Below are 15,020 nucleotides of genomic sequence, written 5' to 3'. Positions count from 1 at the left end.
CCTCACTTGTGGAATTCACTCCCCGGGGAAATTAGGTCATTGACATCCCTCCTCTCTTTTAGAAGGAAATTAAAAACATGGATATGGGACCAGGCTTTTGGGTAATTTGGCAGATAGACAAAGGACAATGACGACTAGAATTGATAGGATTTGACAATGTGGAATGGATTTACGGACTCTGAGTTGGCGAACGTTGAGCATTAGATTGGTTTTATTGATTATGATGTATAATTGATTGTTTTAATTGTTTATAATTGCTGTTTATATATGTTTTATCTTATTGTTTGTGTTGGCATCGAATTGCGCCTTTTGTAAGCTGCCCTGAGTCCCCCCTTGGGGGTTGAGAAGGGTGGGATAGAAATGCGCGAAATAAAAATAAATAAATAAATCAGCTGGTTTTCCCTGTAATAGGCAGTAAGAGCACCTACAGCAGTGGTTCTCAGCCTGTGGGTCCCCAGGTGTTTTGGCCTACAACTCCCAGAAATCCTAACAGCTGCTAAACTGGCTGGGATTTCTGGGAGTTGTAGGCCCAAACATCTGGGGACCCGCAGGTTGAGAATCACTGACCTAGAGCTTTGGAGAGCTTCTGTTCAACCATCTCAAAGCTTGACTGCTTGAGCGGTGATGAAACTTTATGCAGCCTGAAAACCTAACAACCTAGCTTTATAGAATGGTCCTAACCATAACATTGGTTATGTAAACAGGTGCTTATCCGAATGGTCCAAAATGTCTTCCAGGCATCAGATTATCTGTATCCGCATGCAGCAGAATGCAATGGGTCTTTGTTGGTGGACTGTATCAAAGAGGGTTCCATTCACAAAGGAGGAGATTTCAGGAGAGAATGCAAGCATTGCCCATTTTTTATTTGAGAAATATTGGCAGGTGAGATGAGTTTGCATTCTTCCTCTCCTCCCTGCACAGAAAAGAAAAAATCTCTCTCCATAGAAAATCCGTCAAGCTCGGTCCCTTTCACCAAGACTGCTCCTCCAAGCGAAGTGTGACGGATCAGCATCTATTTGAATTTATTAGCATAATTATTTAAAGGTTAATGAAGTGTTTTATAGGGCAATTCAAACTGCTGTTTGCCTGTCTTCTCAGATGCTTCTGCAGAACCCGTGAAAAGACTGTGCTTGAAGCGTCCGCCGATGTGGTAGACCTCCGGTTTGGAAGGGTCTCCGAGAACCGTTGGACTCTTGCCGGTTCTAATGAGGGTGACATTTAGTCCTGTCGACTACAGAAAATATAGAGCCGGAAAATGTTTTTCAGCAATAGTCTTGACACCTGAAACCACAATAGTACCAAAGGTTATATTCTGGGGCCATGACTAAAGTTAACCAATACATTTAAGTAGTCAACCATGGTCCAAAAATATAGGTTTCGGTGTAAAGGGAAGCAATCCTGTGGTTAAGGGAGCTTTTACTGTATTTTAAATCCAAAGCTTATATAATAATAATAATAATAATAATAATAATAATAATAATAATGTGATGTATCAGCAAATAATGCGTGCAGATCCGAGTAGGGTGACCTTTTGAGCTTATTCATTTATTTATCGTGTCATCGGCAACCAGACCATTGTATTACATTTCTAACAGAACAAAACAAACAAACAGATTAAAAAAAAAACACAAATTTTGCAAACTTGGTAGTTGATTAAATGTCCTTTGACCAGTATCTGGCCACTTGGAGTGCCTCTGGTGTTGCCGCAAGAAGGTCCTCCATTATGCATGTGGCAGGGCTCAGGGTGAATTGCAGCAGGTGGTCAGTGGTTTGCTCTTCTCCACACTCGCATGTCGTCGATTCCACTTTGTGGCCCCATTTCTTAAGATTGGCTCTGCATCTCGTGGTGCCAGAGCGCAGCCTGTTCAGCGCCTTCCAAGTCACCCAGTCTTCTGTGTGCCCAGGGGGGAGCCTCTCATCTGGTATCACCCACGGATTGAGGTGCTGGGTTTGAGCCTGCCACTTTTGGACTCTCGCTTGCTGAGGTGTTCCAGTGAATGTCTCTGTAGATCTAAGAAAACTATTTCTTGATTTAAGTCATTGATGTGCTGGCTGATACCCAAACAAGGGATGGGCTGGAGATGCCACTGCCTTGGTCCTTTCACTATTGGCTGCTACTTCCCAGCGGATGTCAGGTGGTGCAGTATTGGCTAGACAGAGTAATTTCTCTAGTGGTGTAGGGCACAGACACCCTGTGATAATGCGGCATGTCTCATTAAGAGCCACATCCACTGTTTTAGTGTGGTGAGATGTGTTCCACACTGGGCATGCGTACTCAGCAGCAGAGTAGCATAGCACAAGGGCAGATGTCTTCACTGTGTCTGGTTGTGATCCTCAGGTTGTGCCAGTCAGCTTTCGTATGATATTGTTTCTAGCACCCACTTTTTGCTTGATGTTCAGGCAGCTTCTTGTAGGTCAGAGAATGGTCCAAATACTTGGGTATTTGGGTGCGCTGCAATGCTCCAGTGGGATTCCTTCCTTCCCAGGTGATCCTCAGAGCTCGGGATGCTTTTCTGTTCTTAAGGTGAAAAGCACATGTCTGTGTTTTTGATGAATTAGGGATCAGTTGGTTTTCCCTGTAGTAGGCAGTAAGGGCACCTAGAACTTCAGAGAGCTTTTGTTCTACCATCTCAAAGCTCCCTGCTTGAGCGGTAATGGCATGATCATCAGCATAGATGAAACTCTCTGTCCCTTCTGGCAGTGGCTGGTCATTTGTGTAGATGTTGAACATGGATGGAGCAAGCACGCTCCCCTGAGGCAGGCCGTTCTTCTGTTTCTGCCCTCTGCTTCTCTGGCCCTGGAACTCAACAAAAAAGCTCCTGTTTTGTAGCAGGTTTCCTATGAGACGGGTGAGATGGTAGTCCTTTGGGATATTATACATTTTTCTCAGGAGGAGGCGGTGGTTCACAGAGAGGATGCCTGCCATAGATGTGGGCAAAACATCAGGAGAGAATGCTTCTGGAACATGGCCAGACAGCCTAGAAAACTCACAACAACGCAGTGATTCTGGCCATGGAAGCCTTTGACAACACACCTTCCTAGGATCTTTGGAAGGTTGTAACTAGCATCCTGGAGTTGATCTGGCAGTTCTTATCTTTTTCTTAAACGCCGTTGGGAATGACCATCTCTCCTCCTTTCTCTCCTTCTCCTCTCTTTTAGGCCAGCACCTTCTCTTTCCAGCTGTGGCCCTCTGGGTCACTGTTGGTTTGACCATCTGCCTTGTCATCCTCTTGATCGCCTTGGCCTACGTGTGCCAGAAGAAAATCCGCCAGAGCTGCAAAGAAGAGAAAGAGAAAGCCGGTAATATTAATTGTGTATCATCTTTTGTTCCCAGTCCACCCACATTGCGTCCCCGATGGCGCAATCATGTCCTCCACTCCCCGGTGGCGCAATGGGTTAGACCCTTGTGCTGGCAGGACTGATGACCGACAGGTTGGAGGTTAGAATCTGGGGAGAGTGCTGATGAGCTCCCTCTGTCAGCTTCAGCTCCCCATGCAGGGACATGAGAGAAGCCTCCCACAAGGATGATGAAACATCAAAACATTCCAGCATCCCCTGAGCAATGTCTTTGCAGACAGCCAATTCTCTCACACCAGAAGCGACTTGCAGTTTCTCAAGTCACTCCTAACTCACCACATGTTCTTTTCTATGTTCACAGGGGTCCTGTGCCCTTAACCCTCACAAAACTGGAGGACCTACTATTCTCTCTTCTGACACATAAGTGGGACTAACACACCAGCAAAGGACGTCCATGGGTAGTCAGTTTGCCTAATTTATTCTTTGTTAGGGAAAACTACACATACATACATACATACATACATACACATACATATGAGCATTAAAAAAACAAACAGGGTACAAAAAGTTGAGCATCAGCAAAGCGTGAAGAGCTGTGTGACGTGCCTGTAAAGAATTTAGAGCTTAGGCAGGAATAGATGCAGAATTCGATCTTGAAAATCACAAAAGATTTACGAGGGTTGAATGAAAAGTAATGCCTCCACCTTCGTAACTACCCAACAGACGGCAGTACTGGTATGCAGCAGGTACTGGCTTGTTCAGTAGACTCTCCTCTACAGTTCCATTTTGGCAGGAAGCCTTAGCATTGAACGGTTGTGTGGTTAAATTGCAAAGTATGGAACCCTACGCAGATGGTCGGTCAATGCGACTTAAGCAACGTGCAGTTATTGAATTCTTGACAGCAGAAGGTGTCACCCCAAAGGAGATTCATCAGAAAATGTAAGCTGTTTATGGTGATTGGTGGATGTGAGTACTGTGCGTCGGTGGGCAAGTAAGTTTAAAGATGTTGAGGTAGGAACATCTGACTTGTGTTACAAACAAAGAGTTGGATGTCCTGTGACAGCAACCACCGAGTTTCACAAGCAAAAGGTTGACAGATCGATTCAGGACGATCGTGGTATCACTCAGAGAGAAATTTCAAGCCTAATTGGCATTTCACAATAACATGTGGGTCACATTATATCTTTGCTTGGCTAGCAGAAAATCTGTGCACGATGGGTACCCAGGGTGAGAGAAATGTGAGACGCTGGTTGTGGAAACAGAGTGTCGACTTCTTCCGTGAAGGTTTCAGAAAACTTGTTCACTGTTGGCAAAAATGTATCCAATTGTCTGGTGATTATGTGGAAAAGTGAATAGTGGTAGCTAAAGAGCACATTCTGAAGATTATTTCTGCATTTGATTTATGAAAATATTCCCATCCAAACTCAAGTAACGAAGGTGGAGGCATTACTTTTCATTCAACCCTTGTATTTACAATAATAAGAAATAACTGCATTTCTTAATCATTAAGAACTGAGTCTGTGGTACTTTAACACCCACCTCTTCTAAAGTTTCAAAGAGAGGGAAAAATACCAGTCACTACATCTTTCCTGACACACAAGCAGAGAGAGATCTCAAAGCATACAGCACATACTCGGATATAAGAACAAAAGAAGTCAGATTTAAAAAGGTTTATAGTAGAACAGTATCCATTTTAACCAACCATGCAGATACATTCCAACTCTCATTCAGGAGACATGGGAGAAGGGAAACCTTTAGTCTATACTAAAGTAACTGCTCCTTGTTGAGAACTTGAGACTTGGACAATGTGGGGTTGCATTCCAACAATTCTTATCCTATGTCTTTGTCTTTCTCCCAACACATGCTTCTAGGGATAGAGGAACAGGATGAAGGAGAAGGATCCAAGACAGGTTTGTGTGATTTGAGATCTCTTGTGCCCATGCCTCAAGGACCAACTCCATCACATGCTTTGCAAGCAAAAAGTCCCCGAATCTGTATCCAGGTTCTTGAAATTTAAGAGAGTTGCTTCCCATTAGTGCAAGCAATATTGCACTGGATGGTCTGTTTCTGTAATGATTCTCAGACAGCCCTGAAGAAATAATTATGCTCCAACTTGATGTTCTCCTGACTTGCTATAGTTCAGAGATACAGATTCAAAAATGTCCAGCAGAGGACAGTACTGTGCTGGCAGAGAGAGACTGTTTCTGCTAGGTACGCTAGCAAACCTTACTGTAGTAGCTCAACCCTTGTGTCTTGAAGTTCAGCTCCTCCAAGATCTCATGTTGCTCTCTTCATCTCATTTGCTTACCATCATGACCCCTTTTCTGTTTTTTGTCCTCCTCTGACAGCTTTGCAGCCTCTGAAGAGTGTGGATATCAAAGAAGGTGAGAAGCTTCTCGTCTCAAGCACAATTCCCTGAATGCTGAGCTTCTGCATTGCACCAGATGCAGGGATGGTTGCATCTACAGGACTTGATGGAGGAGAAGAGACGCTTGGAAAAGCCCAGCTTTGCCATAGGGCAGAGGGAGGGGTTGCCTTAGGTGTCGTGGAAATAAGGTGCCAGCTGAGGTTAGAAGTTGAGAGCCATGAATAATACTGCTTGTGGTATACACCAGGCATGGGCAAACTTGGGCCCTCCAGGTGTTTTGGACACCCACTCCCACAATTCCTAACAGCCTCGGGCCCCTTTCTTTTCCCCTTCAGCTACTCAAGCAAAGGGACCTCAGGCTGTTAGGAATTGTGGGAGTTGAAGTCCAAAACACCTGGAGGGTCCAGTTTGTCTACTCCTGGTATACACCCTGCCTTTGAGTATGATATTGAATTACACTTTCCTGCCACTTGAATCTGTCTCCATCAGTGATACTGAAAAGGAACATCCATCATGCCTAAAGGCAGGGCTGGCCCTAGGTAATTTTCAAGTGTAAGCAAACAGTATTTTGGCGCCCCTCCCCAGCCAATCACTAAAAAAATGAAATATAGAAGATAGAGGTGCATGTGCAAAGTGCATCCCTATGTCATTCAGGAAATGCTTGTGAATCAGCAATCAAAGTAGTGTCAGGCTGCATTAATTCTACAACACAGATGCACTTAAGGTGGGACACAATTGCCTCTGAGCATGTGCAAAGTGCATTCTTATTTCATTCAGGGAATGCTTATGAATCTGCAATCAAAGTGGTGTCAGGCTGCATTCATTCTACAACACAGATGCATTTAAGGTGGGACACAAATGCCTCTGAGCAAAGTGCATTCCTACTTCGTTCAGGGAATGCTTGTGAATCAGCAATCAATGTATGCTTTCAAGGAGCACCTGTTCTCCACCATAGATGCACCCAACACCTGGGCACCTCTGAGCATGTGCAGAGTGCATTCCTCCTCACTCCCTCTCTGACTCACCCTGGTGAGCTTCACCCACAGGCCCTGCCCGTTGCAGTGCTCTTTGCACTGCAGAGACAGGAGCTCTTGCACAGCTCTATAGCGCCCCGTCCAAGGGCGCTCCCCTTCCCGGCCTTGTTACCACTGGGGCTCTGCCAGACCGAGAGCAGGCTTGGGCTCAGCGCCCCGGACAGGCCCAGCCCGCTGGCATCCTTGCAGAGCTTGTACTGCACCTCCCTGGACACAAAACACATCACGGCTGGGGGTGGCTCCGCCCGGCGAAGGCACTCCTCCACCTCGCTCAGGAAGTGCAGGTGGCCCAGCAGCTGGTGTGGATATCCGCCCCCCAGGGGAAGCAGCATCGCAGCAGCCTCCAAGGTGGATCCCTCTGGGATACTTCCACCAGGGCAGCTGGGCTTCCTGATTGAAGCTCCCACCCGCCGGCTTTGCAGTCTACCATAAAGCACCCTCTATCCGCGTGGTAGGTGGGAGCACCTCAAGAGCGCCCCTCTGGGATTTGTGCTATATGCAAATGCTTATCTTGCCTATTGCTTCAGCCACCCCTGCCTGAAGGCAACAAGATATCTCACAGAGGAGACTAAGCTTGGCCTTTCTCCTAAGATGGGACGTTGTGCTGTTGCACCCAAGCTACTTTAAATGTGTCTTTAGCATTAACATACCCTCACTTACTGTCAGCATGGGGGATACTGGATTGTCTTCTTGTTTGAGCAAGAAACCCCACAGAATCAATGTCCATGCTATAGCTTTGAGGAAATGGAAGCGATTTATTAACTGGTCTTGGGTCTATCTCCTTACTTACTTACTTACTTACACAATCCCTTGTCCGAGTAGGATAGTCTTCCAAGATCAGTGTACTGGCGGTAGGTCTGTAGGTGACTGTGGAGCCCTATTCTTTACCTGCATGTTCTCCCACAGTGAGGACATCGGTTTCCAGGTGGAAGATGGTCTCGGTCGGGGTTGCCTTGACACGCCTTCCTCTTGGCACATTTCTCTCTTTTGCCCTCCATTCGTGCCTCTACAAATTCTACAGCACTGCTGGTCACAGCTGACCTCCAGTTGGAGCGCCCAAGGGGCAGGGCTCCCCAGTTCTCGATGTCAATGCCACAGTTTTGAAGGCTGGCTTTGAGCCCATCTTTAAATCTCTTTTCCTGCCCACCAACGTTCCATTTTCTGTTCTTGAGTTCAGAGTAGAGCAACTGCTTTGGGAGACGGTGGTCGGCCATCCGGACAACATGGCTGGTCCAGCGGAGTTGATGGCAGAGGACCATCGCTTCAATGCTGGTGGTCTTTACTTCTTCCAGCACACTGACATTTGTCCACTTGTCTTCGCAAGAGATTTGCAGGATTTTCTGAAGGCAATGTTGATGAAAACATTCCAGGAGTGGTATGTGACGTCTGCAGACAGTCCACGTTTTGCAGGCATATAACAGGGTTGGGAGGACAATAGCTTTACAAACAAGCATCTTGGTATCCCTATGGATGTCCCGGTCCTCAAACACTCTCCACCCAGGCACTAACTTGATTTCCCCACAACAAAGTCCATATTTAAAATTTGAAGGGTAACTAGGCTACGGATATGGTTTTTTTTTTTTTGTGGTTTTCATCATTCTTTTTCTTTCTCTTTCCAGACATGGGGGAGGAAATAGACTGACAGGAACAGGAGAGAATGCCGTGATAACCCTAGATTGGTCCTGCTCTGTGGGCTCTTCTTTCAGCAGTTGACTGTAGAGAACCTCGAGGAGACCTCTCATCTTCTGTTTACCGGTTTCAGTCACCCATTTCCCCTTTATTCATACTCATAAGCATAAACTCTGGACGGACTTGGTTGCATTGCCTTGAGGCTCCCATCACGTGTCTAGAATTGAGAAGGAAGACTACAGCATTCTCTTTACTGGGTGCCTTACCTTCCTTCCATATTTCTCATTTGGAGTCGTGACACCCAAAGCCCCTCTTTGCTGATTTTTTTTTTTGTCACTATGTTTGCTCTGCTCGAACAGCATTGATTTTGGACATGAAAAGGGAGCATGGGCAAACCTGATGTTCTCCATACTTATTATACCAAAGAGAAGAGCATTGCAACTGGAACTACTTTGCTGTGTCACTACTTCCAAAAAGGCTAGTAGACATAGCTACTTCTTGACAGTCACAAGAGTTTCCAAAAAACACCAAGGCGGTGCAAGATAGTTCGTTTCCTGAGGCTGAAAGGAAGCTGCGGAGTTCCTGCTGCAAAAGAGGACTAGATGTCAACGCTGGAGATGATGGGACAATATCATCCACTGCATCCGAAAGCTTTTTCTTCCAGGTTGTAGCATTGTTTGTTCCCACCACTGACATTTTGCCACCCAAAGTAACCGAGCAATTCTGGCCATCAAAGCCTTTGAAAACTCACAGCAACCCACAGCCTTTCATCTCTGTAATGGTAGGTCTGGTGCTGTCAGACAATTGGAAGGATCCATAGCTTTTGCATGCAGCAGCTCTCAAATTCATTTTGCAACATCTTATGTGTTCCTTTATGTCATCTCTTGATGTATTGCGAATCCCATGAATTTCATAGGATTTTCTTTGGCAAGGAATACTCAAGAGGTGATTTTGGCTATTCCTTCCTCTGAAATACATGCATAGGTTGCCCTGTGAGAAGTGTTGGACATGTTTGCCTAATGTAGAACTTTGGCATTCGGTTCAAGGTTGTGGAATTGGGATGGCAAATTTTGTGCTGATGCATATGCCAGTGCAGATATGATTGTGCATTTGGACTTACAGGAATTGCACATTCACATTATTTGGGCGCACCTCTAATGATGTGATCTTGCCATTTAGCACAAGACTGCATAGCACAATCATTGTGTGACTCCACGTGTGGAGTCTCAGTTGATGTTTCCAAGCTATTCTCATCATTGGATAGCATCAAGTGGGAAGGTTTCTGTCCTAGAATCAAAGAATTGTAAGAGCTGTGTTAGGGAAAACTACCCTAAAATAATAAAGCAGGGCATCCAAACACAAACAAGAAACAAAAGTTGAGCACCAGCAAACTAGCGAACAGAGTGCAAAGTGCCATGTGATGTGGCTGTCAAGAATTCAGAGCTTAGGAAAAAAAATATACAGTTGTGTTAGGGAAAACTAGCCTAAAATAATAAAGCAGAGCATCCAAAAACAAACAAGATATAAAAGTTGAGCATCAGCTCACTAGCGAACAGAGCGCAAAGCGCTATGTGATGTGGCTGTAAAGAATTCAGAACTTAGTAGGAAAACATACAGAGTCCAATCTTAAAAATCACAAAAGGTTTATTTATAACAATAAAGAACTAATTACATTTCTTAATAATCAAGAACTGAGTCTGAGCTACTAACACCCATCTCTTCTAAGGTCCAAGAGAGGGGAAGACAGACACCAATCACTACATCTCTCAGACACACAAGCAGAGAGAGATCTCAAAACACACAGCACATACTCTCCAGACTAACATGTAAGAAGGCAGAAGTCGGATTCAAAAAGCTTGCAGTAGAAAAGTATCCATTTTAAACAAGCAATCAGAGTGAGATCAGAAAGAGAGAAGAGAGAAGATAAAGATACATTCCCAACTGTCATTCAGGAGTATTCTTGAAAGCTTTCATGGCCGGAATCACTGGGCTGTTGTAGGTTTTTCGGGTGGTGTAGCCATCTTCTAGAAGCATTCTCTTCTGGCTTTTCGCCTGCATCTATGGCAAGCATCCTCAGAGGTTGGGAGGTCCTCACTACCTCTGAGGATGCTTGCCATAGATGCAGGCGAAACATCAGGAGAGAATGCTTCTAGAACACAGCCATACAACCCAAAAACCCTACAACAACCCTGTTATTCAGGAGACATGGAGGAAGGGAAACTCTTAGTCTATACCAGGCGTGGGCAAACTAAAGTCCGGGGGCTGGATACAGACCCCTGGGCACTTACCTCAGGCCCTCCTCACTTTCCCTGTTCGGCAACTCGCCGCATCCTTATGCAGAAAGAATGGGGGAGGAAGGCATGCAGTAGCTGAGAGCCCCTTGGATGCTTTCAGCCACCACGTGTCTCGCTCTCCTCCTGGCATAAGGATAGTGCGAGGAGCCCTGTCTTTATGCCGAGAGGACAGCTCAAGGAAGACATGGAGCGCTTGAGAGACCTTCAGAGCGCTCTTGGACATCACCTGTCTTGCTGTCCTCCTGGCATAATGCTGAGAGGACAACCTGAAGATGGGAGGGGTATGGTGAAGGAGGATCGGGGCAGTCAACGCCCTTCGTTGAGGACTTGAGACTTGGGCAGTGTGGGGTTGAATCCCATCAGTAAGGACGCCCAATGACCACCCCACCCACCCCTTACAATGCAGAGATACACAGTTGTGCTGTCGCATGCTGGGCCTGTGCATTAGACTGTAGACAGGACATAAATTCTGTGTGCCCAACGGGACGCTGGGGCTGCCTCAGATCAAAGGCCCTTAGATTCCCCCAAACAGAGTCTTTAGATTGCTTAAAGTAAATCCAACAAAGCTCTTTATTGATGAAACAAGCAGGTACTTTCAAATTTAACAGTCTATTGGCTCTTGCAATCTTGTTCACTGGGAACAGGCACTATCTTCATAACTGTATACTAACTAATGGGGAAATCCTTAACTTCTAATCTGGGCAGTCTGTACTTGCCTCTGTTGGCATGGTGCCCCTGCACCCGGTACCAACTGTGTCTGGCTTTTGCGAGTGACCCTTACCAAGCAGAGCTTTATAGACTTCCAGGGGAAAAGGAGTTCAGGTTTCGGTGATGGCTGTCTGAAGTCCCTCAGCAAAGGAGCTGTAAGGCTGTATGATCCTCGGCCAAGCTGTGGGCTGTATAACCCTGGCCAAGCTGTAGAGCCTTTTCTCCCCGGCCAAGCTGTAGAAGATGAAGCTTTCTACAGGAGCTCTTGGTTTCATGTCCTGTATGGAAAGCTGTGTGTACTGAACTCAAAAAAGGCTCCTATTCCCTCCAAAACTCAAAAGGGAGGCGGGACCAGGGAACCTAACTATAATTGACAGGTGGCTTGCCCTATGATTGCAGACAAAAGAAGCCACCTATCTGCAGAGTCCCTGAAACTTAAGACTGCAACAAACATTAAATGCAAAGCAAATAAAATTGGAGCTCCTGGTGCAGTTGTACCAGCACAACAGTTACTAAACTTCCAATCGATGCCCACTCAACCAGATCACAGAAATGGGAAGCCTTAGTTCTGATTAGGTTTGCCTGTTGGCTTTTAGAAGCAGTGGTGAAAATTTCCTCTTTTCTAAAATTATGAGACTGAATAGGTGCTAGCTGGGCAAAATCTGCTGGTCAGATGGTCCCACCCCTTCCTATACCTTACACGATACTCTAAGGTACATATACCTGTAGCTTCACCCAAAGAGTCGATGTGTCATTTCTTGCATTTCCATATACAGTCAAAAAATAATCAACAGGTTTAGAATTTAGTGCTGGAAATATGCCGAGATCAAGGTGAGCCGTTACATTTTTCTTCTAATGTCTACCACTTAAGGTGGCTTTATTTCCTTTTGCTACATCTCCCACCATCCTCTCATGGGAGGAAATTTCTGGAGATGATGAGAGTTACAGATTATAGCAGGCCTGGGCAAACTTGGGCCCTCCTCCAGGTGTTTTGGACTTCAACTCCCACAATTCCTAACAGCCTCAGTCCTTTTCCTTTCCCCCCTCAACCACTTAAGCTCCCTTCTTGAGTGGTGATGGCATGATTGTCAGCATATGTCATGTATCATGTTCGGCAGTTGATGGTGGTTGATGGTGGCAGGACTAGCAGTTGGCGATGGAAGGGTTAATGTAAGTCTTAGTTCTAAAGGGTTGCGTAATCTGTAAGTAAGATTACATCTGCAGAACATGATACATGACATATGCTGACAATCATGCCATCACCACCCAAACAGGGAGCTTAAGCGGCTTAGGGAGAAAACAAAGGGGCTTGAGGCTGTTAGGAATTGTGGGAGTTGAGGTCCAAAACACCCGGATGGGCCAAGGTCAATAGGAGTGTATTGAATTGTGGTTGGCCATGTGCGTCACCCAGGAACCCCTTTGCTTTCAGGTATTTCAAGCGATCTGGAAACTTTCAAATCAGAGCTTTTTAAATGAGTTAGCTATTTATGTGTTAGAATTCAGAGTCCTTGGTGCCTTTGGAGAACTAATAAACATTTGGTTCTTTTGGAAAATGTGTCCTTGGTTCCTCAGTGTTGTGTTGCTATACACCTCCGAGTTAACTGTGATGGGAAGATGGACCAAACCAATCCCCTGCCACACATTGTGGCCCAGTTTGTGTATATGTGTTTTGTGTGTGTATATGTGTATATATCTGTGTATATGTGTATATATGTGTGTTTGTGTATATATGTGGTTTTGCACATGCGTTGTAATGTATTTTTTCCAATTATTTTTATTTAAGTAGACATACATTTGCAAGTGTTTGTTGCATACGGTACAATACTTTCTATCTATTAATGTTCTATAATATTTTATCTGATAATATATTTCCATTTAGGGGTCACAGTCTACTATCCAAATAATACATATAAAGGTATCATAGACTCTTACATCTGCATCTTCCTTGTCTACAATCTTATAGGATCCTCTTTATACATTTTTAATTTAACTTTATTTTAAGGTGTTGAATCATTGGTTGCCATTCATTAACAAAGTTGTCTAATATTTCTCCTCTTAATAATGTAGTTATTTTGTCCATTATCAGAATATCTATAATATATTTTCCCCATTCTTCTAAAGGAGGTATCTCTGGGGTTTCCCAATATCTAGCATATACTATTTGAGCTGCCACTGTTGTGTAAAACAATTTTTTTTCCAAATTTTCTTTCTAATTCTTCCTTGAGCATATTCAAAAGGTGCATTTGAGGTGTTATTTTGAAATTTGTGTTTAACAGTTTTTCAAGGTATATATGGATCTGTTGAAGTCCAGTCCAGTCCAAAGGGAAATGAACATCTGCAAGGTCAGGTCCCGATCCAATGGAAGTCACAAGGAGCCAAAGCAACGGGAGCAATACGGCAGCTAATGCAAATATCAAAACAGTGCAGTCCAGTAGAAACCCACACAGTTCCAGCCCCCTTTGCTGCTTAAACCCAGAGCATAACTTACGTCCCAAAGTCTTCTTCCAAATCCGTCTTCTGTAGCACAACAATCCAGAAAGCGCCCAACAAGACACCTTGCCGATTGCAAAGTTACAATTGCAAACACTCCCATTTTAGCTACAACTCCTCATCAGAACTTGATTCAGCCAACACCCTTATCCCAGCTGCATCCTGTTATAACTCCTCATCCGAACTGGAGTCGCCCCTAGTTCGGCCCAACCCATCCCCAGCTGTGCCTCTTCCACCACTCCTGCAAGTAGTCCATCTCTGGTCTAATCCAGAAGTTCCCCAAGACCCATCCGTGCCTTCACTACTCCAACCTTCAAACGTGCCACTGCTTGTGGGTTCAGCAGAAATATCGTGAATCTGTTGAACCCTTGTCCAATCCAACCCACCAGACCCAGAGTCTGATATCCCATCATCCATATCATTTGCATCAAAACCTTCAAAAGAATCCTCATCTGTTGGCTCACTAAGTATCTCCCAGATTCTTTTCCTCTGTTGCTCTTCCTCATAGTCTTGCTCGCGAGTAGTTTTCCTGCCTCTCCTAATACAGCTAGTGTTACTATCACTGCCAGCAGACTCTATCACAACACAATAGGTTTTCCCAGTTTTTTGATATATAATAATATTAATGTATTAATAAATTATTATTAATTGCTATTATTAATATTAATACATATTAATATTTTGGTGTCCCTATTTCATATTATCCATATTGTCAAATTAGGTGTCTCGACTTACATTCGCGTCGGCTTATACTCGAGTATGTGTGGTATAACCCTCTCCCAACCCTCCCTTTCTTCAGGTATGATTCACCCAACCCATCTTTGGATAGGATGGATCCTAAGGAAGGCTCCTTCCTCTCCCCGTCTCCCCCAGTTGTTTATCTGATTGCTGGGGCCTCTCTCGTAAAACCAGCCAAGATTAGCAGGCAGCAAATCAATACTTCCTGTGGAGGAGCCATAAAAATATTAAAGTGCCTAAGTGCTGAAACACCAAAGTGCTTAATAAAAATAGCGAGGGGAAAAAGACACAACTGATACCAACAAGAAATCTTAATGAGGTATCATTGGAGTGGGGTGCGTCTAAAACGCTGAGCAATTACAGCCGGCATTGTTTTCAGCAGCCGCTGCAGATGAATGAGCAGAATCGGGAAACAGGGTTGGATTTAATTGGATGTGGAAGAAAGGAGGGATGGACCAGACT

The 15,020-nt window shown here is 44.8% G+C and overlaps 1 protein-coding gene across 2 annotated transcripts in view; it reads left to right on the top strand.

The window, feature by feature from the left end:
* CD276 (CD276 molecule) overlaps nucleotides 1-12,883 on the top strand; it is a 42,790-nt gene extending 29,907 nt beyond the window's left edge. For both annotated transcript variants that reach the window (XM_060755264.2, XM_060755262.2), the window contains exons 5-8: nucleotides 3,160-3,300; nucleotides 5,169-5,207; nucleotides 5,646-5,681; nucleotides 8,319-12,883. In XM_060755264.2, coding sequence (XP_060611247.2) covers nucleotides 3,160-3,300; nucleotides 5,169-5,207; nucleotides 5,646-5,681; nucleotides 8,319-8,341 — 239 coding nt within the window. In that variant the 3' untranslated portion in view covers nucleotides 8,342-12,883. The remainder of the gene's footprint in view (nucleotides 1-3,159; nucleotides 3,301-5,168; nucleotides 5,208-5,645; nucleotides 5,682-8,318) is intronic.
* The last annotated feature ends 2,137 nt before the right edge of the window (nucleotides 12,884-15,020 follow it).

This window comes from Anolis sagrei, chromosome 9 (genome assembly GCF_037176765.1).
Source record: "Anolis sagrei isolate rAnoSag1 chromosome 9, rAnoSag1.mat, whole genome shotgun sequence".
NCBI classification, from domain to species: Eukaryota; Metazoa; Chordata; class Lepidosauria; order Squamata; family Dactyloidae; genus Anolis; species Anolis sagrei.
Note: the sequence above shows the minus strand (reverse complement) of the source record. Positions and strands in the feature narration are given on the sequence as shown.